Here is a 24,803-nt window from a genome sequence, read left to right on the forward strand (position 1 = left end):
CAAGAGTTTGCCAATATTTGCCTGGCTCGTAATACTGTGGCACGGAGAATTGAAGACGTTTCATTAGATATTAAGAGACAGTTAGAGGCAAAAGGAACTGAGTTTGACTTTTTCTCGTTAGCGTGCGATGAAGACCTGGACTACATACTGCAGTCAAGATCCCAGTATCACCCTTCACATTAGTGCAGGCAAGATATTTGTTAAGTCCTCTGAGTTGAATAAATTCTTAAATCTCAGTTCATTATTTTTTTTGTGATGGTCAAAATCACAGTTTGAATATGCAGTGATCATTGTTTTGTTTTCAGCACTGTTCCTACAGTGAGCATATAATAGTGAATAATATGTGATGTTTCACATGAACTTAGATATCCTTGATAGTTTTATTTTTTTGTGGTTTGTGATTTCGGTAAAAACCTAAATGTAAAAAAAATGTAAAAGTATGCCATTTGTAATTAAAAAAAATCCCAAAAAGTTAATTTGCATTTAATGTTAATGGTTCAAAGAATGTCAGGCTAAAAGTCGGCCCGCACACATTTTCACCTTACCAAATCTGGCCCTCTTTGCAAAAAGTTTGGACACCCCTGCTTTAGAGGTTTTACTTGTGAAATGAAAAATGTGCACTAAACAGGTCAAAGTTTGCTTTTGCTAAAATTATACTCAAAATATCAGATCTCATATCCTAATTGGGCTTATGCCATATTACACAAAAACGCCTGATCACGTCTGATTTTGGAAGCTAATCAAGGGAGACCGCTGTAAACTGTTACAGTGGGAATGAAAGTGTTAAAGTGCTTGCTTACCATGTGAGTGAGAAGCAGTGGGATCTCTAATATAGACAGATTCCTAATGGGGAAACATGCAAACTCCACACAGGTGAACTGACCTGGATTTAAACCCAGGTCTCCCACTGGGAGGCTGACGCACTAAGCACTCAGCCACCAGTCCACACAGTGAAGTATGCTTTCTACACAAATTTTGCAAAGAAGGCACCAATTACAAAACAAATGAAGACTCCTGCATAGTCCTCAGAAGAGTGTTGGAAGAGCAAGTGTTGAAAGCCACATTCTAGCCCTTTGTTTGGTGCCAAGTCCTAATTTGTTTTGTACCGTATTTTCACGACTATAAGGCACACCGCATTATAAGGCGCACCCTCAATGAATGACATTTTTCCATATATAAGGCGCACTGTATTATAAGGTGCACTGTATTATAAGGCGCACTGTCTATTTTGTAGAAAATTTAAGACTTTTGAGTGTGCCTTACGGTCGTGAAAATACGGTAATTGCTACACACAGTCACTTCTAGAGCCAGCCATTGTTGATGTTTAGGATTTTTTTTGTATAAAATCTTGCAGTGGGGAGGAGCTAAATGATGGAAGATTTTGTAAACTAAGATGGCATCTGCATATTTAACAGTATTGTTTCAGTTCAGGCGTTTGTGTTTTTTTAATATCCGACAGTAGTGGTTTTTCATTTTTGGTTTTCTGTTTTTCCCATATGTAAGGCGCACTGTCTATTTTGGAGAAAATGTAAGACTTTTAAGTGCGCCTTACAGTCGTGAAAATACGGTAGTTGGTGCCTTCTTTGCAAAATTTGTGAGGAAGGCACAGTCTCTTCACTGTCTTGTGTGTTCTAACACGCTAAATACCTTTTCTTTTGAAGTGAACGTCATTTCTTAACCTGAAAAGATAGAAATGCCGAACGTTACCCCCAAAAAACATGTTTCTACACAAGCGGGGGAAAATTTGAAGTCATTTCAGTGGAAATTTTCATTTCTGTGTATTTTCAGTTAAAGCAAATATTCATGATTGGTTGTTTATAATTTCTAGTGATATGACCCCACATGGTGCTAAGCTAACACTGTTAGCACCAGTTAGGCAAGTGCAAAAGGCGATGAGTTAAAATCCCTCCCAAAAAAAAAATCCTGTCCATTTTCCACATCCATGATGTGTTACAACCAAAAAGGCTAAAGTTCTTCATTGGAGTGGAGTCACGTGACCATCGTGACGTCCCTGAAAAACCTCTTGAGGGTTTTCAAAAGGCCCATGAGGCCAGTATTTTTTTGCAGAAAGAGCCCTGCAGTTATCAAACGACGGCAAACCTTTTTTTAAGAGCAGTCACTACGTTGAAGTGGGGCCTAGCCACTGTTGAATGTGAGTTATGGCGCGCTGCACCTGTCCAAAGTAAAAGTCCAGATTCCTAGAAAAGTCCTGGCAGACGGAGGAGTGCACGTCACCCAGGGCACAGTAAAGGGTCGTGCCACCCATACTGATCACCACGGTAACCAGACATAGCAGGAAAAGAAGTATGCAAGAGTCTTTGCCGCCGACATCTGCAAAACAATGTTGGAAATGAACAAAACTCAATGGCTAAAGAGCTTATATCTTTTAGTTTTGTTTTTTTAAGTAATTTGAGTTTTTTTATTCGTTTTCGCTTCATCTTGATTTTACTTTTTCTCTAAAGTAATCCTATTTGGTTTTCATCAGGTCTGTCACATGATGGTAAAGTGAAGAGTAACTCACCATTTTCAAAACCGTCATCTGCCACTTTGAAGCGGACTCGTCTTTTGCCGCCATGTTTGTCCAGATTGGCGGATAAACCAAACTCGTCAGCAGGTAAATTCCTCTTTTTCAGGATGGAGATGAGGCCAGATGCAGGTGAAATCTGGGATTGAGTTGGAAAGGGCTGATTTGATTCAATTCACTTGCACTAGGGGTCACTGCTTCCCACGAAAATACAGAAGTGAACCCTCCCTCCAACATTTATGACCCTGCAGTAGTCCACGTTCATAAATACCACCAACGATCAATAGATGAATGGTGAACGAGTACTGAAAGAAACAAGCTGCCTTTGTCAGAGTATGACAGCACAACGTCAACGTACCTCTTCGACAGTGATGAGTTTGGCCATGTCGTCCGCCGTGACGGCTTCGGGGAAGGCGTCGGCTCGCTCGGCCTCGTAATCTTCCTCCTCTTCCTCGTCCAGTAGCTTGTCCTGTTTCAGGGGAGCCTCTTGAGGAAGATGGGCATCATCATCATCATTCCACTGCTGGCTGCTCTCATTTCCCTCCTGCAATCAAAACAGAATGTGGAGCGTATTGAACGAGGACCTCAGGAAACGGTAACAGATGTTCCACTCCAAGTCATTACACATTTCTGCATTCTATATTTTAACTAAAACCAACTGAAAATCCATAAATATATACCTATATATATATATTTGGAGAATGAATCTAAAATATAACTTAACCCTTTGAAGGGTAGGTGACTAATTTTGGACTAATTTTCCAATTCAATTTTTGTATTTTCTAATTACCACATGAAAATAGTCATTAAAATGAATAAAAATAAAAATACGAGTAATGGACCCAACCCAAACAAAATTTTCGTTAATTTTTGAAATTATAATTAACAAATAACATAAATAAATAAACAAAAAACATAAATTGGACGCCTAACGCTTTCAATGGCAACCAAATAGGTTTTTTTTAAAGTGCCCTATGAAGAATCTTTATGAAAAAATGGTACTCAAGTGTAAAATATAGAAGGAATTTGTACCGTTATCTCCTCTTTTCCAGAGACGTGAGCTTCCGGGTCCAGGTGTTCTATCTTCTTCAGTGTTTTTTTCTCTTCCTCTTCCTCAGTCTCATCTTCTTCCATCATCGGCGCCTCTCCCACATCGCTCCCCTTGTTTTCCCCCTCCAGATCCCGTTCCTGCGCCGAACCCAAATCTCCTCCCTCCTGCTCTGCGGGCTCGGGCCGATCCATTGCTCCAGCTTCGGAGGGGTGCCACGCCGTCTCCCACGTGAAAGTGGTGGATTCCAGACACTCCCCTTCCACTCTTCCACGGGCCTTCTTCTCGTCAGTCCACTCGGCCCCGGGGGGAGCCCACTTCCCGTGCAAATTGCATTCGGGGGCTTCTCTTTCTTTTTCGGAATCGATCCGATGTGACGAATTGATGGAGGACGTGGGGAGGTTGCTGGGCTCCGTCCAACTTTGGACGTGATGCACTGGAGAAAAAGAAACAAGAGTCAAATGTGGACAGAAAAATGTCAAAGTCTGCAAACAAATGAAAACATTTTTGTTCAGATATATGCACAAATGTGCCAGCTACATGTAAGTAAATAGTTATACGCCGGTACTTCTGTTTTTTTTTTTCTTGAAAAATGAAAAATAAAGGGCAAGTGTTCTATTACTATCTTTGACTAATGGTCGACTGGCTTTGGCGGGAGACTCCTCGAGATTTGTATCAATTGACATTGACTGCGTAGGTGGTCAGGAAAGTAAATGAGTGGTGTAAACAAAGATTAGATCCAATTTCATCATTTGTCCTCACCGGACAAAACCCACAAATCACATTTCAGATCTTTGTATATGTTTTTGGTGTCAACAGAACAGGTTTCCGCAGCATTAAACTTCTGTTGAACATGAAGGAACTTTCTGGCTCTCTCTAAACGCACACCTATGTCTTTACTTGCTCACCTGTTGGAATTAATGCATCTCCTTGTTCAAGATTCAACAAGTCCAGAGATACTAACTGTAACAACAAACAAAAAAATATTAAAAAATAATAATTTAACAACTAATTTTACATGCCAATAAGATTTCATGAGCGTCTTACCGATGCATCTGTGGTGCTCGGCCTAAGAGAAGAAGAGAGATAAAATGATTCTTCCTTTTAGTAAATTATGACGGGCAAGTTAGGTGATGCGTCGCTACTTTTCCAATCTAAAATTAGAGCGGAGTTACTTCCTGAGCTATTATAACATGGCGTTAATGTGAGTGTGTGAGTCAAGTAAGGTGTCATCTTAGCAGCAAATGTCTGCAAGAGCAAAAGCTTTAATGTAATGTAATATCATTATTTCTTAAAAATATGATGCAAAGAGGGTCGTATCTAGTTTTTGATTATGTTGTAGAACTTCTACTTTTATGGGAACCTCAAAGACATTTATCAGGCAGTACAGTGTAAACCAAAAAGATATATAGTACTGACCGAGTGTGTGTCTGGCAGATGTCTCTGAGAATGTCCAGATGACAGTCTTCTAAAATGGCCGAACTTCTACACAGATTTTCTATGAAGAACAAACACAAGAGAGCAATGTTATGATTATACATATACAAGGAAGAAATCAGTCAACCTTCAAACTTGGTCAGGTATTTACATTGTACAGTAATCCTTCGAATATTGCGTTTAATGTAGACCAGTCATTAGACTAGTTAATTGAAAAATCGCAAAGTAGGTTCAACCCTATTATAACTTTGTTTTCAGTTCTGAGTCCTAGTAGCAAAAGTGGCTTCCACTTACGAGTTTCAGTGTGTATTTTCACATTTTTATGAATTTAAAAAAATAATTATTATTATTATTGGCAGAGAAAAAATGGCAAAATAGTGAATTGGCGATAAGCAAAGCCGTGATAATTGAGGGATTACTGTAATCCCTTTTTAACATTAAGACCACTAAAGAGTCATGATTACCAACCCCACTGTTGCTGAAGAGCATTCAGGTTGTCCAACACTCGCTGGTGATAAAGCTTCTCCAGCTGAATGCAGCGTAAAGCCAAATGGTCTGAGGAACAAATATTAAAGAAAAGGCCACCACATTTGTGGAAACACCACATATTACAGACTCAATTTGTCTTAGTTTTCTTGTCACTGCCAAACTCGGGGCAGATTTTGTGCACATTTGAGAACAGAGTCAAAGTATAGAGAAGGAAATAGTGCTCATGTTTATGTATAAGTGCAAGCAGCTATTCCACAATCCCTCTTTGACACGGCTCAATACCCCCCCTCTCTTGCCAAGTGGTCTTCTCTACATGCGTGGCACAGTTTTTGCTTCTCTCTGGCTAAAATAATCCCGTTTTCAATTAAGACTTTCTCCTTTTTTTTGCACTTTTTATACCTTTAAAGATGAGATTGTCTGCTCATTGAAATTCATCTGTTCCTTTCCAGATTTATAATCCGTGCCTAAAATAGTTAAAGATTTCAAATTAAAAGACAAGCCCCACCAAGGAGACGGACGCAGTGATAAGGATACAATCTTCATGACGAACAGAGGCCTCAGCAATCTGCAGAGAAATATCCATAAAGAAATCATTTAAAAAAATTAATCCCTTGTTAAAATGTAGAAATGAAATAATTAACATTGCAAAAAAAAAAGAAAAACGACATGAGTAAAGTGTTCGGACATACAAACGCTACCTCTTCCCAGCCAGTATCAGCGTCACTTTTGTTTCTCAGTTGACCGCGGAACAAGTGTGTATGTGTCTCCAGTGTGTGCATGTGTGTGTGTGTGTGTGTGAGAGAGAGAGAGAGAGAGAGAGTAAAATGGCACAAAAAGGTCTCACATCTCAGTTAAAGGACCAGTACGTATAGTATTTCCCCATTTTTCGTGGTTTTTCATTTTTCACATTTTTTGCTAACTTTTTAGTGTTTTTGCGTTTTTTGCAGTACAGAAATGCGGGGATTCCCCCGTTTTTTAATTTTTCGCTGGCTTTGCATTTTCTGCAGTACATAGCAAAAAAATGGGAGAGTACTAAAAAAAATCACGATATTCCCCTATTTTTTGCTGTGTATCACAAAAGATGCTGGAATACTGTGGAAATACTTTCCACGGTATTCACCCATTTTTTGCGTTATTTTGGAGGGGAAATCTGGCAGTGCCATCTAGGCCTGCCAATGAGTAAGATGAGCCAGTATGACAATAAAGAAAAAAAAGAAAAGCATTAACCTGATGAAGGTTCTGTGGAAGGCAAGTATCATCTCCTCTCTTGGCCAACTGCCCCAAATCAGCCATCAGAGCAGAAATGGGTAATGAAGAAGAAGTCTCCAGTTCTGAAGGCGCAAGTGGAGCTCCAGAAATAGAAGAGCATTTGGTAGCACTTGTTAAATGCCAAGCGGTGAAGTCGGAGCTGTCCGCTGATTGTGCGTTTCCGACAGTAGATGCGGGCTCCACACCCAAGGTATGTTCTGGTGTGCTGGATGTGGCAATAAAACCAGCAAAGTTCACTTTACCCTGGCCCAGATCCAGTGGGCTGATGGGACATGACGTTTCTGGGATGATAGGGGATGTAGGTTCAGGACTTGTCCCAGGACTGAATGGATTTTCCAGCATACTTCCTGCAGGAAGACAGAAGAGGGGGACAATAAAGTTTAAAAATATTTCATTGTTATCTTTTCCAACAACAAAAAATGCTGGATCTATGACAGATGAATAATCATTGTTGAAAATGTCTTGACACTTTGGTTTTGTTGTTTTTGTTGTATGAATATTATATTGAGAAGTGCATTCCGATTAGTGACGTAAAACGGTCTTTTTCCTTTTTAAATGTTGTTGCCTGCGTTCTGTACCTGTTTCCGAATAGGAGGAATCAGTCATGGGAGTATCTGGAGACTGGCAGTGCATTTGGCAACTCGATGCCTCCGATGCTTCTTCTTCATCTTTCATCACCTCATCAATGTCTTCTTCTTCTGTGTTTTTGTGGCTCTCCGACTCCTCCCTCTTCCCTCCGTTGTTATTGAGAGGGGTTTTTGAGGGGAGTCCACTTCCAAAATTGTTTTGTAGAGCTGACGTAAGTTCCCTCGGAGGGAGCGAAGTGGTTTCGTTGAGGTTCGAAGCGTGAGCAATGAGCAAGTCGGGGTGGGTTGTGTTATCGCAACGGCCGACCCCACCCACTACAAATTCGGACATTATTCTTCCTTCATAGTCCAACTGACCTGAAAACAATGAAAGGAAAACATGTTTGAATAAAAGTCATTTTAATAAAGTTTAAAAAAACATAATTAGTATCATGGCGACCTGCAGATTTGTAATCACAGCTTTCTTTATGATTTTAATGATGTCATTGCTCTCACTCACCACCATAATCCATCAGGCCCCACCCTCACAATGTTTGACCTTGCAATCTGTCAGTTGAAAACTCTTTTGGGCCACAAGCGAAAACAAAAAAAAAAGGACAAATGACCGCAGAGAAAGGAGGGGAAAAAACATGACCCCACTTGACAAATAGTAGTCTGATTCATCCATCAGTGCGAATGCCAAAAGGACAAAAAGTAAAAACAAGTACAGCGTCATTCCTGAGTTTTCAAACAAATCATTGTTGCCTTCAAGTGCAACCCTTACAGTCACCTTATGGGTGTCGAAAATATTTGAAAACAAACACTAGTGCCAATACCTGTAAAACGAGAAATGTAAAAATTAACCATATTCCTGTATTAGGTGAAAAGTTGACAATAAATCTTTTTAAAAAACAGTTTGAATCTTATGTCAATTGCATCTCTGGTGGACTCTACAGTGGATATAAAGTGAATCATTTTCGCCAATTTAAACTGATAACTCGCAGAATTAGTCCTGACGTAATATGGCCGACAAAAGAAAACGATCGTCCCCGTTGGCTCACAAAGCATATCAGCCATCTAGCGTTTCATATACGAGATATAAATATATATCGGGGGCACCGTCATTCTTCCTTGTGACATATAGGCCTTCGTGCAATGCCACCTATGCATGTGGTTCGCTGTCAGTAAATGACGCGTTCACGTAATTTAGAACAAGGTGCATGTACCTTGGTTGAACATTAGCAACTAATGTTAACCCTACTTGAGCCCAGGTTTCTGTTGACTACCGTTTAAAACAGTCGAAAAAGCACCATCCTAACAGTATCTGTACAAACCACACCGAACTATATACAATGCCACTACCCCATTCAATGCAAGTTAGTGTAGTAAATTGTCCATTACATTTACGAACGGGGTGTTCGTGAACAGCACAGCTGCAATGGCTAACATTAGCTCAGCCTCCACATCTGCTCAGTACGACGTTGACGAACCGTTAATTTGGGTCACCTGCATATTCCTTCGCTTTAAAATGACCTTACCTTTCGGTTAGCTTCCGAACTAGCTCTTGTTTCGCATCATCGACAAAGGAGGTCATCTGACTGGAGACTCCCACGAGGAAGGTTTGCGAGAAGGTGATAGTTTGGCTCTCAAGTGACACCTTGCTGTGGATGTTGTCGCATTTGAGCTTTTCGGCCGCTAGAGGGCATTGTTGACAACAACGAAAATTGAGTGGCTCGGTGTCGCCTCCCTCCGTTACAATAAATATGGCACAAATGCATTGGACGTCAAACGCCGTCGATGGCAGCTAATTGAGTAAATATGGTATTGATCAAACCCCCAAACATTGGTATTGGGTATGTAAGAGCATATGTAAGATTTTACATGAGCCTTGAGGTGTGAAAACCTGTATATAAAAATGCAGAAGAGAATAATGAAGAACATATTTTTTCACAAAATAACAATTTAAGCCACATAATATTAGTTTTTCTCATTGTTCCCTGCAATTGGCTAGCTTCCAATTCATGGTGTTCCCCACCTAGTCCACATAGTTGGCTGGGCTAGACTCCAGCACCCCATCAATATATAATACAAGGCTTTTTGAGATCAGTGATTTTGAAAAGGTCAGCTTTTGAGAATTAATTTCTGACAGAAATAAATAATCCCTTTGCATAATTTACAATTAATATGGCGATATACATATATACAGTATACCACTTTTAGGAGTATGCAAACAAGACATACCTTTTATCGTCAAGATGTAATGTTGTTTTAGTAAACAGAGCGTACATTGAATATGACTAAGCTCACAACATTTCCTAAGTTTTTTTTTTTTTTTTAATGTTGTGCAACATTGTCATGTTCAAGCCTGCACTCTAAAAAATTTCCCTTCAAAGAATGACGTCATCATTTTGCATTTAAACTTTTCAGGGACACACACTGATCTCTAAGATGGACAGCTAATCAAAAGTTAGCTTTACCCATTCAGTGCCAGTCCAGATCTCAGAAATTACTGTTGTTGGGTCATTCGATCACTCCAGTTAAAATGGATTGGACGTCTATTGACGTCAAAGACAGCCAACAAGTAGATGATGTGAGGTTCTAAGACATTTTAAAAAATATATATAAACCCACAACATTCCCAGAGCACTTATTTGGATTGATGTCTTTTGTCATCTTTTTTTTAAAAATGCATTACAACTTGTTTTAAAAAAGTTTATTTTCATAATTACATTATGATGTATGTAGGGTTATTTAAATTGTTATTATCCATGGCTATTTTTTAGTAAACCTTTTTAAAATGTTGATTTAAACAATAAAGAAAAATGATCCTGTAGTTAATTTATTTAAATATCTTAATTTCTTAGTTTATTACCCATTGAAAAATATGTCAGGGCAACAATAATACAGTATTATTATTAGATGATGAATGGCCATAAATTGGACGATGCAGGGTCTTTGGGACTCAAATTTGAGACCACCTGCCCCATTAGAATACAAAATGAAAAGAAGCATTTTTGAAAACAAACCAAAAAAAAAATAATTGGTGCACGAACAAGTTAATGTAGGAGCAGTTTAGCCAACAGGCAGTATTACCATAAAACGTTTCTGTTACAACGCAAAAAGAAGAGTTTGTGTTTTCTAGACTTCATAAAGTTGGTCTTCACCCAATGGCGGGTGCTCACGAAGCATTTCGAACATATCCCAGAGGCCGTTTGCTTCTGCCCTCTCAACTAGAAGCATACAAGTCAGCAATCAGTATCCAAACAGAAAGACTAAATGAGATGTAGACGTTCTCGGCAGTCAAAACTCACGTGCTAGTCGGCCCTCTTCTATCCAGGACTTGTCAGAATCTAGCTCCCATTCGTCAGTAGGAAATAGAAAGGCGGGGTCCCAGACCGGACCACCAGAGTCCCCGGAACCAGAGCCAGAAAAGTCCACGGGCTCTAAAAGCTCTCTCTCCATCTCAAAAGTCCCCGTTGAACCTTCGTCCTCCACCGGGAGAGCGTCACTGAAAAAATTGAAAATGACATATGTTCATTTTTCTTTTTAGTCTGAATAAAAGGTGTACAATTTTTATATTCGTCTAATCTATTTGAAGTGGGTCGCTTACACGTTAAATGATTGAACGTTTACGACGGCCAATGACTTCAGCAAAGACAGATCAAACCACCCAAACATTTTTTTACACCATACAAGATTTCAGTTGGCCAAGTGTGCCACATACACTCCTCTTAAACAATAGACCAGAAGCAGCAAGCCAACATGCGTCACCGTCTACTTCCTGCCAAAGCTTCCCTTCGGCTTCCTGTTCAAAGTGAGCAGACAAAACGCCAACGCCAGACGAAAGACCTCCACACAACAAGTCTAAAACAGCTATATTGAGGGAAAAATCCATTTTACTTTCCATTAGAGTGATCGTTGGCTTCACTTTAGTGATTTCAATCACAGACAAAGTGAGACTAAATGTGATTTCTTTCTTAGGGTGATTCAGAAATATCATCCGTGTCGTTTTTTGGAGAATATAAAAGAGGAAACAATGAGTACAAATGTCATCTTGAGACACAAGTCTTGCACAAATTACAACACAAAAAAAACGCACACAGTTGTTTCATACTGTCATTAGCGGACATTTTCACTCATTGGCTGCCATTATTGGATTATTTATGTATTATTGATGTATAGGCACTTCATGAGGGAAGCTTTAAATCTCATTATATTTGTATAGTCACATTCAATTCAAGTCAATTCAATACTTAAAGTTCACTTCCTTTAAATTTTGGATCATTTCCTATTGATCTGAGGGGAATTTCCAAGATACTTTCTGCTGATATTTAGCCCTTTACAGGTACCTACCGTCTGTTGGTTTTGGGGGATTTGAAGGTTTCTTGTTAACTCATTGGTTGCTATTGATGACACAATTTTGACTGGAGTTGGACGTCAATAAGACCCAATAAGTGTCTCACACAGACAGACACACAAATACTCACAGGAACGAAGCACTGGACGGAGGCAGTTTTTTTGGCAGGTCTGGACTCCACTCCATCGGCGGACTTTGTTGAGTCACACAGTTGGGATCGTTACCCTGAGGCTGGCATTTGACAAAATTATACACAGCAGTTCTGGGGGCACCTGGAGGGCCGAAAACATTGGTTAACTCATTGAATGGCCACCAAGATGTATAGGTAGTATGTATTTAGAAATGATGTGCTGTGGTGTCAGGTAGAAGAATATTTTGTCCAATTTTTTGTGATTTTTTGCATCACAAAAAGAGCTCAAGTATTTTATTCAAAGCGCTGTCGTGCAAAATGTTCGAGGTTACGACATGATAGTGGAACAGACTTAAGAAACAGCATGCGTGTGACGGAAGTGATGGTGACAGTTTTTTTTTCTCAACAAATACTGTAAAGATTTGTCCAATATGTGCTTGAAAGTCATAATTTATTATTCCTATATCAATGAAAAACAATGAATCACCTATTGACCTCTATTTGTGACTTTATAGGCCAAACAAAATATGGAAAAACCTATTTGTGCATTTATTTTTAATTGATTGGATTATTGATATGGTGTATTTAGATCTTAACAAAAAAGTCCAGAATGATGCTAACAAGTTATTTAAAGATAGAAGGGACCTACACCATAAGATAATAAAATATTAAAATAAGATTTAAAAAATCAAATGAAATTTAGTACACAAAAAAAACTTGATGTATAATCTATTAACACAGCCAAATATACACTATTGTTTACTGCAAAGTACTCATAACTGGGACCTTTTTCCACATCTATAAGTCTATAATTTTAGCTTTTTTTGCTGTTTGTATTTTCATTTCTATTTTCTGTTCTTGGTGGGGGTGAAATGTTAAGTCAGACTATGAAATGTTTATGTACACATTTAAGAAGGGAAGACATGAACAGGGAATTTGAAGGGCTTCTTAAATGATTTTTAAAAAAAAAGAGACAAGATTTTCAATAAACAGTCATTAAAAGTTGTATAACAGTTGACATTGGCTGATAAAATCTGATTTGATTTTTATAGAGTATCTTTTACATAGGAAAATAATGTTTGGATTTTTTCCCTTTATATTTTAGAAACCACATGGCAAAGAAATCCTATTTTTTGCATGGAAATGATTGCCGTGATAAAAGCTCCTTCCATAACGTCATCATCATTAGTAAGTCCAAATTACCTTGTGCGTGCAAGACGATGAAGCAGCAGGCCGTGATGAAGATGCTCCAAGCCATTCTCACTCCAGGCACAACAAAAAACACTTCTTTCCAGAGCTGACAAGTTAATCCAAATGCCTAACACATACACACTTTCATACATAAACACACACACACACACACACAAACACACCCCAGAGGGAGATCAGCCCACTGACTGTGTCATGGTTTCCTGAACAATTTCTGTGTCGGGGGAGAAAAAAAAGTGAGCAATTTCTGTGGAAACTTTTATCATCTGAAATGGAGATCTTATCTTCTTCTAAGGACGTGAAAGGAAATTCTATCCGCCTGAATTTTGATACTTAGTCTCATTTAACACTAAATTGGCCGGATAATAACAACCAGGAGATAAAGAATGTGTGCCGTGCATGGAATATCTTCAAATGAGTGGGAAACAAAATATGGCTCGGGGGCCACATCCGGCTCATTCACCGTCTCAAACCGGCCCTCAAAATCTTTATAAAAAATTTAATCTCAATCTAACCTGTATGACTAAGATAATCAGGCCTTTAATAGTTTATTAATTATTATTATTCAGCCCAAAAAAATGAAGGCTGATTTTTCTAGAATTTATTTTTAGCCAAAATGTCTTCTAGAGAAGTCAACCCAAGTTATGAAGTAATCAATAATAAATGTATTAAGTCAGTCAAGTCAAAGAAGAGTCACTTTGAGGAAAACATAAGTTTGTCACAGTTGACACATCTACGTCAATTCACAGGAAACAACAACGTCAAATCTTCTTCAGGAAATGGCACACTATCTATGCTCTATCAGTCACACACATTTACTCATGTTTAAGCTTCACAGTGCAAAACCACAACCCATTTTATGAGGAATAACCATAAAACCCTGATTGAAAAACAGCACTAACTTTACCGAAAAGTGACTCCAACACAACAAAAATAGTCTTTTAGAGCATGACAAGAGTTGTGGTGTCATTCCAACCAGTTCATTCCACTAAAGGTCAAATAGGTCAGCAAATAGGTCATTCTCAAAGATTTATTTAATTGTTTTTTTTTTTTTTTGATGGGGGACAGTTGTACAATCATTAAAAAAAGTTCCTTTAAATGTTTAGCATTTTCACATTTATTTTGTGCCTCAGAAGCCTCTCACATTGTAGTATATATATATTTGTATGATATTTTACAAGTTTGTAGTATTAAAGATGTACCTGGATATTCTCTTCTTTTCAAATTTGTTAACCCAACTTTGAACTAGTTTACTTGGAAAATATATTTCCCCAACACTGATGACAGGATGGTCACTGACTTTTCACATATTACGCAAGAAGTTTCATAATACATATCACATGTTGTCATAATGCTTCCAACCCAGCTTCCTTATGACTTTATAGTATTCCTCAGTTTTTCGCATTTTTTATTTGTTTTAATTTTTTTGCGGCTTGGGGTTTTCGCATTTTTTGTGGTTTTGCAGTACAGTGAAAAACGAGGGAATACAGTGAAAAATATTTCTGTATACCCATATTTGGCTGTGTACCGCAAAAACTGAAAAACGAGGGAATTCTGTATACAAATGTTCAAGATACACATTTTAAAAATCTGTGTGAATGCAATTAACCCATTGGCTGCCACTTTTAGTGATAAATGTCCGATTCATTTGAACTGGGAGAGTTGATGGCGAAGGAAGGCAAGTGGGTCAGATGGGAGTGACAAAATAAACCAAGTCTATCATTGTTAAGAGTTAAAAGAATTTTAGAAAATCACAATCTTAAAAGAGGGAAGTGGTGAAAATTTGGTCAAAAGTGATGTGTGACTCTTGCAATGGCAAATCACACAACATTTTGCATTAAAACTAATCTGTGAATAATATGCATGTTGAATAGGAGGTACAACATAAAAAGACACTTTTCTGTGTATATGTATCATTTTTTATCATTGCATATATTATCTACATTAACACGACGCAATTAAGATAGGGGAGAATACTGACTATTTGACATGGCTTGAGGCATCACAAGATACAACATACTGATAAAGCACTTGTCCCTTAAAGATAATGCAATGAATGAATTTGACGTCAATTAACGTCAATCACCGTCAATGAGATCATTTATAGTGACTGAGCCTCCCCTCAAAAAAACAAAATATGACTTAAATAATGTTCTGTACATTTAATGAAGGTGGCCCAGTGGGGCGAGTGGTTAGTGCATGAGCCTCACAGCTGTGGGATCCTGGGTTCAAATCCATCAGAGTGGAGTTTGCATGTTCTCCCCAGGCCTGTGTGGGTTTCCTTCGGGTACTCCAGTTTCCTCCCACAATCCAAAGACATACATGGTAGGTTAAATGGACATTCTAAAATTGCCCCTAGGTATGGTTGTGAGTGTGCATGGTTGTCCGTCTCCTCGCGCCCCGCGATCGACTGCCCACTGATTTGGGGTATCCCGTGCCTCTAGCCTGGAAACAGCTGGGATTGACTCCAGCATCCCCTGCGACCCTCACGAGATTAAAACGGTTCAGAAAATACCATGATAATAGACATTTAATGTAGGGGAAAGGTGTATTGTTCCACCGCAGCAAATTGCAAAAGTAAATTGTTGATATTATTCATTAAAAAAACTAAAACAATTTGCATTCAAGATGTTAAAAAGTCTGCTTTCCCTCAGATGATATCTTTTTTTTTTTTTTTACAAGTACATGTGTATAAGTTCCTACCGTATTTGTTTGTGACTGCACCAATGCATGCACACGCGCCACAACCAATGAACGTAAGATTAAGACGGGCAGAATTCAGTTGTTAGCAACCATTCTGGCTTTGAGACGGTTGATTTTGAGAGGAAGCAGGCCCGCCATCTCCTTACTCAACTCCAGTTCCGATTCCACGGCGGCGGCGGCCTCTGGGTGGGCCGCGCAGTACTCCACCACGTATCTAGAGGACAGGCACAGAACTGTTAAGCATCTTTGTAAAATGTCACTCTATACTTCAAAACCTTCCAAGAGCTTTCCATGAAATTTCAATTCATATTGACACCATTCCGTTCAGTTTATATTCACAATTTGTACAGCGTCCCCAAATTTTTAGGAATCGGGTTTGGACGATGAATGGACATACTTGTAGTTTTCCAGCGAGTTGTTGAGGTTGTCCAGCTGCGTAAGCGGGAGGGAGGAAATCAGTCGGCTGTGCAGTCGGGCCACTCTGAAACGGGCAACCAGCGCCGGCCTCAGCACCTCCTCCTCCAGGTGCTCCGGAAACTTCCCATCGGGAGAGCGTAAAGATTCCAGGAACATCTGATAGTATCTGGAGTGAGGCACGTTCAGTATCAACAAAATGGCTTATTAAATTATCACAACATTTTGGATGTTTTTTCGGTGGGATCAGACTAATGTCTGGAATGTGCCCTCACTTGGTGGAGGCACAGCAGAGGCTGTTGAATTTCTTAATGATGTGATTATCCAGAGACTGTGTATCCGCTTGTCTGTTGGCCACTGTCAGTTTCAGGTCCATCATTTCATTGTAGATCTCGGCCAGCTCAAACATCAGCTGTCTGCGGATCATGAGGTAGTACTGGGCGTTCAGTTCTGTGGAGAAGCAAGAGCACGTGTCAAGGAATTGGAAGAAACGAGGCACAAGACACAAAAAGTACCAAGACAGATGGTCTCCAACATGTCGACGCGTCGTTTGTGCATTTTGCAGCGTCGCTCGACGTCCTCTTCAAAAAAGGCCAGGGTCCTGAAGAGGGCGCTGTGATCCTGCAGGATTTCGATGTGATCTGTCACATAGCCGTCCATCAGGAAGTACTCCTTGGCCTGAGAAGAGGGAATGGAGTCTTAGAATAAAAGTATCAAGTGTGTAAAACTCTACAAAAGAGTGGCATTTTTCGCCAAAAATAAAAGTCCATTTTGGAAGCAGGAATGAATTGCCATATTCAAGTAAAAAGTAAAAAGTGAGAGAGCCCTGGGTATCATTTAATTGGGTATATATGTGTAATAAAATGAAGCTATCCCACATTTAACCCCTACTCTACATTTAGCTGAATTTTTCTGATATGTGCAATGCCTGTTGATTTTCCATTACCTGTGTGACATAGTTCTGTCCCACCAGAAAAACATTCCTGGCCTCAGTAAAGTCCAGCGGGAGCAAGCAGCTAACCTATATATCCCAAATAACAATATCATATATCATTTCCAGCCAGAATATTGTTTGGGAAAGACGGCCCTTATTGATTGACACACGGATGCTCACCTTCTCCTCCAGAGTGGCGATGGAATCAAAAGTATCCTCAGAGCCAAACAGCAGAGCACTCTTTCTGCCTTTTTCTTCTTCCTCTGCCTCAAGCCTCCTCTTCCTCTTCAACTCTTCTTGAATATCAGTATCCAGCTCGCCAATGTTGTCCTGCGACCACATGCAAGACGATGGATGAAGAGACGGCGGGTAAAACGCTCACGGAAGTCCCCGCAAGAACAAGACGGTACCTCGAGCGCTTTTTTGGCATCCTCCAGGAGAATGAGACAGTATTTAATCCAGCATCTGGCGATCTCGGCTCGCTTCTGCCGCAGCTGATCCCGTCGCTCACTCTCTGTCTCACCTGAAAGAAAATGAAGAAAAGCGTGTTGCTTGGACTCGAGGTAACGATGACAACATTTAGGTCGAGGGTGTCAGACCCGGGTTGGTTCGCAGGCCACTTTAACCTCAACTTGATTTCACGTGAGCTGGACCATTTTAGACATAATGTTTTGATTTTTTTTAAAATGGATTAAAAGAACTGGATTAAAAACCCTGAATGTTCAGTTTGTTATAGATCTAAAACAATGTTTATTTTAGCTTTTTTAAAATATATTTTATGATTATACAAAATCATTTTTGAACTAAAAAAATGGAAACATTGATTAAAAATTAAAATTATTGATTTGAAAATAGGGAAACTCCGGAAATTTAATAAACATCTATACTCTCGTTTGAACTTGATCCTAAAACAGAAAGTCAGTACTCATGATTTACTTTCCCGGGCCACACAAAATGATGCGATGGGCCAGATTTGGCCCCCGGGCCGGGACTTTGTCACCAGTGATTTAGGTTGAAATAGTCAACCAAAAGACTCACTCTCTTGAGCAGCAGCCTCCGAGGGAACTTCTCCCGCTAAAGCAGATATGACTGTAGCAGCTGAGAGACAGTGTCTGCCCTCCATGTATCGCCCCTGAGGTAAAACCACACACAAACCTTGTGACTCACACTGAATAGCCCACAATTATGCATGCACTGTAGAAAACATCAGGAATGAGTATTAACAACCTTAATGAGCCAATTTAGATTCGCCTAGCTCTCTCTCACCTTTGTGATGTAATATTGTGAAAGTGTGGCAGCGTTCAGAGCCCATTCCATTGGGTTGAACTGATTTAACTGCAGCTGTCTCTGCAGGGTGCTGTGGCAATAGGTGGCAGCTCGCTCTGTTTGCCCTGCCAAAGTCAAAGAACAAAATAGCTCATGTAGTGCTGTGCAATTTAAAAACATTTATACATCACGAGATGAGCCAGCCATATTATATCCACATATGTTATTAAATTGGTTATAATTATACAATTAGAAATTATATAAATAAATTCATTAATATTGATATTGGGAAAAAAACTTTATTGTCTGTGTGGAATATATGTGTTGCTATTTTCAATTGTTTTGCATGTATATTACTCACATATGGTTATGTATATATGTATATGGTAAGGATAACTGCCTTAATATTGATTATAGGGACATCTTGGGGCCGATTGGTGGTACTACTATGCCATAATGAAGTCCTGCATGAAAAACTATTTAAAATTATTTTAGACATTTGACTAAAATGAGAAACACTCACCAAGGTTTTGGTAGACCTGAGCAAGGTAATACATTGTGTGCGTGTAGGCCAGCTCAAACCTAATGAAAGAAGAGAAAATTAAACAAGAAGGAAAAAATGAGCAAATTGTGGACTAGTAAAGACTTACTTTTTGTTCTTTTCTTGGTGTGTCAACATCTTTTCATTGGTGGTGAAATACTCCAACAAATCAGTGGGGGGACTTCCGTCCTGCATGATTTAAATTTGATTTAATTAACTGTCATAATGCTTAACAAATCAACTCACCTCCTTCATGTAGCGAAGGTAGATGGCCTCTGCCGTCTCTAAGAATCCTTGTGCCATTTCCGTCTCCTCCCGACCTGCCCAAAGGATACCCAGCTGGTTCTGAAAGCAGAAAAACACAATTCGAGTTGCCACAATTAATCAAAAGATAAGCAATGATCAAATGACGTCATTATTTAGCAATGATATAGATCCCATTCATTTCAAACTGGGATGACTGACTGTGAATGGTCATGCTTCTGTGCCATTGACTGTGACAAACGTCCAATCTACTGGTGACCAAGGTTACCACTGAATAAATGAATACCAGTTCATAGCGCATACAATAATTATTAATTTCCAAGTAAGTCAGCATCTTTCAAGTCACATTATTTACCCGGACGTGGATGAATAACGACACATTCTCGCTTGACACTTTGCATCTCTCCAGCAATTTCATGCAGTTCATGAGACACTCTTGGCCGGCCGACAGCTCTTCGGTGTCCACATGATTAACGCCGAGGTAATATTCCACCGCGGCAAGCCTCGCGGTCCTCTGGCCGACGGGTGAGTCGCCGGCCAAACCCCGTTCGAACATCTCCTCCAGCTGGCCGTCAACGGGCTGGTCGCCGCCCTGCGCGGCGCCGTCATCCTCCCCACCTTCACCGACCTCGAAACTCTTCAGTGAGCAGTGTATCTCCCGAAGGAGGTCTCTGGCCTTGTACTTGGAGCGGAAAGGGTCGTTTTTAGGGTCGTTTCGGGATTTGACGTCTGTTAGGTTTTGGGCGTTGGTGAATTTATCGCAGATTGCGTTCCACTCGTCGCTGATGTTGGACGCCATGTTTGTTTTCTTCCTTTGATGCGATGACTAATGGTCACAACAGTGACACCTATTGGTGGAAATAAAAAACGAGCCGAGCACATAATACAAAAGCTAGATGTCTAAAGCCAGAATTAGGGAAGTAAATAACTTTTGGCCATTTTTAGTCAGATTTTAAAAAAATAATATATTAATATTATTTGGTGAGCTCTGTTGTATCGGACATCAAATGAGTGAGTCTATGAGTCTAGAAACCTTCTGATTTGCCTCAAGATCTATTCATGTTTCAATGATTCAGGTCAGATGTTAGAAAAAAAATAAAAGGTTTGAAAACCAGTGGATAATTGAGAAATTTATGACTATTCCAGTATCCAAGATCCATTGAATACTGTATTCCATTATATGCTCCAATGCAAAATGGCAGACAAGCGACAACGTTTGCCTTCTTTAACATCAGACATCTAGTTAATTGTTCTGATCATCTTCACAAGGGTTGCTGGAGCCAATCCCAGCCAATTATGGGCAGTAGGCAGAGGACAGCCTGAATTGGTTGCATGTGGATGGCTTTTACTGTCAATGATGGCCAGTTTAATGACTCAAGAAAGTGCAAGTAGTTTTCAGTCTTTTTTATTTTTCAAACCCAAATAATTAGTTCAATAGAGATTGTGATTCAAGACAATAAATTATTAGATACCGTGCAAAATTATTCAGCAGGAACAGACATGAGATTAACACTTTGATGAATAGCATCTGGGTTGCTTCAATTTGCCATCTTCAACTGCCCTGTATTGTATTTATTGCTCCATGAGTAACAGTCGGTATTCAGTTTAAGTGTTAATTCTTTCAAAAGGGGATTCTAGTATCCAGTGAAACATCATCAATAAGATGGTGAAAACAGTACTAATATACATGTTGTCCAATAAACCAATGGAAAAATCTCAAGTGCAAAGTGAAGCGGCCAACAGTGGAAATACGAATTCAAACAGTAAAATTAAATATAAAAGACTGATTTGCGGTAAAGGAGGAAAACAAAAGAGTCTAACTCAATCATTGGTTAAAAGACGGGGGCAAAAGACACACAGCTTCTGTGATTAGATATATGCGCACATTTGTGTGGCTCCATTTAACGATGTGGTGGAACAGGAAAGACTTCACTTTGCATCTACGAGGTCTTCTTCTCGAGGCTGAAAAGGCAACAACAAAAACAATGTCAGTTTTTTTAAAATTATTGTTTGACAAATTGGACCCAGGAGCATGTTTCAAGAACTTACTTGTATTTAATGAGCCGTCCACCCTGAACCAATTGTGCAGATTCGTTGGTCAAATGGCAAGCAAACAGCAGCCAGTTACGCGGTTGCACTTTGTAGGCAAAACGCATGAACACCAGCGAGTAACAACACAGGGCTGAAAGTAGAAAAACCACATGACACTTGTTTTAGAATTACGTTTCCCAACTTCATCGATGAGATCATGCGACCAAATCCACACAAACTGGCGATTGACCAGCATCCCAGAATAGATTGTAAAACACAACAAGGTCATGAAACACAAAGGTAGGAACGTGGGATGTGTGAATGTCTCTCACCAAACGTCATCCTGCCACTGATAATCTCGGGGCTCTTTTTCACGTCACTGAGGGCAGCGATGGGGAGGCCCCAATTTGCTACTGGACCCCAAAAATGCTGTAAGCATACACATAAAAACAAGGAAATGAAACGCAAGTATAGACGTTTGAAACTGACTAATACTAAATTAACACATTTTTTCCAGCATAAAAATCAGTCACAACATACAGGTAAAAGGGAAAAGAAATTCATTGCAATTTTATTTGATCAGATGTGCAGGCAATAAAGTTGGTTACTCTCATGACATTGGTCATGTGACACAGACTTCATTTTTTGGGGAATTTGGAAATGTAACAGGGTTCAATTGCTTTTCCCTCCATCCTCAGATGTTGGAACTGAATTTTTACTGCTGTTTTTTATTTATTTTTTGCAACTGATTTTTTTTATTGAGACTGTTCAGCAAAAATAAAGAAAACTTACTGTGCTGGTGAATGTTTTTCCAGTTGTCAGCACCACAGAAGGGGAAGAATAATAACACAAAAAGACAAATGTTAACATAGTCTCATATTAAGTATGTTCCAAATGAAGTGTTCCTTGGTTGTAGGGATGAATCACATCACAATTTAAGATAAAAAAAACAACATTATCAATTCCTGCTTTTAAGCTTTCTTCGACTTTCACCATGTGCAAGTCAGTACACATGTACCTTTTTTCGTGATAATTTGTGTTTGAGTAAAAGCAAGCAAAGAATTGCCAATATCTTCAGTGGTCGACTACTACACAGAAACCAAAACTTAAATCAACCTAAAAATAATAACACAAAAAATTACGAGGACAATTTTATTGTCGGCCAGTGATAGGTTAGCATGATGTTTTTAAGTTGTCAGATAGGAGTAATAGCACACATTGAATAGCTTGTTGCTACATTAGCACAAGGAATTTCATAAATACCTCATCAAATAATCCCGGAATTCTTTACTCCTCAGATGGTCAATAGCTTTACGTGCAATTGTGCCAGCCATGATTAAAGGCTTCGCTACTGTCTATGATGACCGAAAAAATGGTGAAATTTACGTTGAAGGGCGATGAACTTCAAGAGAGTAAGGACTAGAGGACGGTCGGACGAATTTCCAACCACAAACAGCTTTACGACACTGCTGCAAAAGGGGGCAACTTAACAGCAACATTTCGCCATTTTTCTTCAGGAAGAGCTAGCTAACGCGACACGTACAATTTCCCCTTTAAATTGCATGCCTATGGAAAGGCTAAGCTAGTGGGGGCAAAACGCTGGGGCATTCCGTGTTCGTGGGCGGAAACAAACGAAAACAAAATATTTACCATGCCTGCACATTGTGCAGCGTACGGTTGTAAACAACGTCGCACTGCCGAATCAAAGAAAAAGGGAATAACGTTTCATAGGTAAGATTAGTTTGGGGTTCCTTTTATTTTACCACCAGGGTCACAAAGCTTCAGTGGTAATCTAGAAATAACTGTGTTGTGAATTCAAATTAAAGGATTAAGGTCGAAATATTGTTTATATTTGTCTTTTAAATTGAAATTGGCAATTAGAGCGCGTTAGAGGCTATTCCGTGTGGGGGCTGCCAATAAGCGTGTGTAAATAACATGAACCACTTTCTAAGTCTTTCACTACCAGCCCTTTTCAAAATAAGAGTCCCCCAGGACAATATTTACTGCGGCTTCATCAACACATACAAAATCGTATGTTCCATCATTATATAATCAGCAAATCTATCAGCAATGACACTAGATAGAGCTAGTCACTTAAACGGTGGTTCTCAGGGGTCATTCCCTGACCCCGAATCCATGCAGGAAACTTTCACTAGCTTGTTTTACAAAAAGTTCTATACAAAAAAAATGAGTATGATGAATTCAGCCATCTTGTACATATTTAACCTCAGTCTCACTCTGCAGAAGGTTCCCAACTTGTTTGTGGACTTCCCATGTGTGGCTCCAGTTTTTTTACCGAGGTCCCCAATGTCTTTTGTGTCCGTCTTGGCACTGCAACCATGGAAATTTCCCGAATACGAGATGATTTAAAGCTCTAATCTAAATCTTGGTTGTATTTTTTTATGCTCATGCTTTAATCTGAATACACACCAGTTTTAGAGGATAACATTCAAAAACTTTCACTTGGTGGAATTCGAATAGATGACTGACAACAATTCTTATGCTATATAGGTTTCCCGGAGATGAAGAAATGAGGAGAATGTGGGAAAAAGCTGTGAGAAGAAAGGATTTTATTGCAAATAAAGAAACTGTGCTCTGTAGTGACCATTTCGAATGTCACGATATTGACAGGACGGGCCAGATTTGCCGAATTAGATCTGGTGTCATTCCATCAATATTTAACTTCCCAGATCGTCCCCAAAAAGAACGGGTAAGATACATTTTGTCTCATATTTTATGATAATAACATCCCTGCCATTGGAGAAAAAAAAATCAGAGATAAGAGCTCAAATTAAATTTAGAGGCACCTTCATTTTAAAAATTATTACTGTATGAAATGTGTTTCTTCTATTTTACCATTAGCGAATAGAAAAAAAGGAAAGAACAACACAAACCTCCATGAAAACTAAGGAAAGCATGCCTGTGCCCTTAATCACCCCTCCAAAAGTCACCAAAAAGAAACCACCATTTAACATTGAAGTTGTGAGTATTATTTTTTTTACATGTTCAATCAGGATCTGTAAACAACAGTGAAATCAGTGATTTTTTTTCTACCAGGACCACAACTATTCACTACCCAGTTGTCCCGAGGCTTTGAAAGCCAAGTTCAAAGTGGCTGCGTCCCGGTTGTGGGCCCTGGAAAAGGAGAAAAGAAATGCTCAGGTGCGAGAACGAAGGGCAAGGAACACTCTTATGGCTGTGCTGCACAAGCCACTGTGCAACCCTTTTAACTGAAGCTATGTATGAAGTCACCATTCATCGAGAAGGACTGTCTTTTTAACTCTGGGGAAAAAAAGGTCAAATCAACATTTTTTTCCAGTATGCTGTAAATAGTTGACCTTTTTATATTTCAAATGTAATTCAAAAAAAGTGTCAGGTCAATAATGTTACTTGCTAGTGACTTTGATTTTTATTTTTTTATGTTGCAAAATGGTCTTCTGACAGTCCAAGGTAAAATGTTTGTGTTTACTTGGGATTCAAACTTGTTTTGTTGTAAATAAAGTTTTAAATGTCAAACTGGAATGACTTGTGGTGACTAATTTTGATGATAACAAGGCTTGTTAATAATAAATGCCTGCATGTTTTTACAAAATAGAGAATTATAATCGATATTTGTATTAA

General features: G+C 39.2%; 5 protein-coding genes across 7 annotated transcripts; 1 reads left to right on the forward strand and 4 right to left on the reverse strand.

Annotated features, from left to right (window-relative positions):
- Positions 1–1,197: 1,197 nt before the first annotated feature.
- Positions 1,198–9,017, reverse strand: LOC144194584 (consortin-like). 2 transcript variants are annotated; one of them, XM_077713748.1, is made up of 12 exons: positions 8,872–9,017; positions 7,346–7,711; positions 6,726–7,114; positions 6,033–6,063; positions 5,478–5,564; positions 4,992–5,070; positions 4,620–4,641; positions 4,481–4,535; positions 3,557–4,008; positions 2,883–3,068; positions 2,522–2,663; positions 1,198–2,331 (listed from the first exon to the last, which is right to left on the reverse strand). In XM_077713748.1, the coding sequence occupies exons 2-12, from the start codon at positions 7,683–7,685 to the stop codon at positions 2,120–2,122; spliced, it is 1,995 nt and encodes a 664-aa protein (XP_077569874.1). In that variant the 5' UTR covers positions 7,686–7,711; positions 8,872–9,017; the 3' UTR covers positions 1,198–2,119. The 2 variants fall into 2 exon arrangements, with proteins under 2 accessions (XP_077569874.1, XP_077569873.1); XM_077713747.1 differs by lacking the exon at positions 8,872–9,017 and adding an exon at positions 7,854–8,351.
- Positions 9,018–10,156: 1,139 nt separating this feature from the next.
- On the reverse strand, positions 10,157–13,210 carry srgn (serglycin). The gene is made up of 4 exons (XM_077713388.1): positions 13,024–13,210; positions 11,821–11,962; positions 10,645–10,841; positions 10,157–10,563 (listed from the first exon to the last, which is right to left on the reverse strand). Exons 1-4 carry the CDS (start codon positions 13,076–13,078, stop codon positions 10,472–10,474), a joined length of 486 nt encoding a protein of 161 aa, XP_077569514.1. The 5' UTR covers positions 13,079–13,210; the 3' UTR covers positions 10,157–10,471.
- Positions 13,211–15,541: 2,331 nt separating this feature from the next.
- Positions 15,542–19,983, reverse strand: kifbp (kinesin family binding protein). The gene is made up of 13 exons (XM_077713943.1): positions 19,507–19,983; positions 19,134–19,232; positions 18,997–19,076; positions 18,870–18,928; positions 18,347–18,471; positions 18,119–18,212; positions 17,491–17,603; positions 17,261–17,410; positions 17,093–17,167; positions 16,662–16,824; positions 16,422–16,596; positions 16,130–16,315; positions 15,542–15,946 (listed from the first exon to the last, which is right to left on the reverse strand). The coding sequence occupies exons 1-13, from the start codon at positions 19,948–19,950 to the stop codon at positions 15,808–15,810; spliced, it is 1,902 nt and encodes a 633-aa protein (XP_077570069.1). The 5' UTR covers positions 19,951–19,983; the 3' UTR covers positions 15,542–15,807.
- Positions 19,984–20,540: 557 nt separating this feature from the next.
- mpc1 (mitochondrial pyruvate carrier 1) lies at positions 20,541–22,744 on the reverse strand. Of its 2 annotated transcripts, XM_077713407.1 has the most exons (5): positions 22,446–22,744; positions 21,975–21,978; positions 21,515–21,611; positions 21,201–21,333; positions 20,541–21,113 (listed from the first exon to the last, which is right to left on the reverse strand). In XM_077713407.1, exons 1-5 carry the CDS (start codon positions 22,514–22,516, stop codon positions 21,092–21,094), a joined length of 327 nt encoding a protein of 108 aa, XP_077569533.1. In that variant the 5' UTR covers positions 22,517–22,744; the 3' UTR covers positions 20,541–21,091. The 2 variants fall into 2 exon arrangements, with proteins under 2 accessions (XP_077569533.1, XP_077569532.1); XM_077713406.1 differs by lacking the exon at positions 22,446–22,744 and having other exon boundaries at positions 21,975–22,411.
- On the forward strand, positions 22,462–24,698 carry LOC144194368 (THAP domain-containing protein 2-like). Its single transcript, XM_077713405.1, has 4 exons — positions 22,462–22,913; positions 23,694–23,892; positions 24,045–24,164; positions 24,240–24,698. The coding sequence occupies exons 1-4, from the start codon at positions 22,834–22,836 to the stop codon at positions 24,414–24,416; spliced, it is 576 nt and encodes a 191-aa protein (XP_077569531.1). The 5' UTR covers positions 22,462–22,833; the 3' UTR covers positions 24,417–24,698.
- The last annotated feature ends 105 nt before the right edge of the window (positions 24,699–24,803 follow it).

This window comes from Stigmatopora nigra, chromosome 3, assembly GCF_051989575.1.
Source record: "Stigmatopora nigra isolate UIUO_SnigA chromosome 3, RoL_Snig_1.1, whole genome shotgun sequence".
NCBI classification, from domain to species: domain Eukaryota; kingdom Metazoa; phylum Chordata; class Actinopteri; order Syngnathiformes; family Syngnathidae; genus Stigmatopora; species Stigmatopora nigra.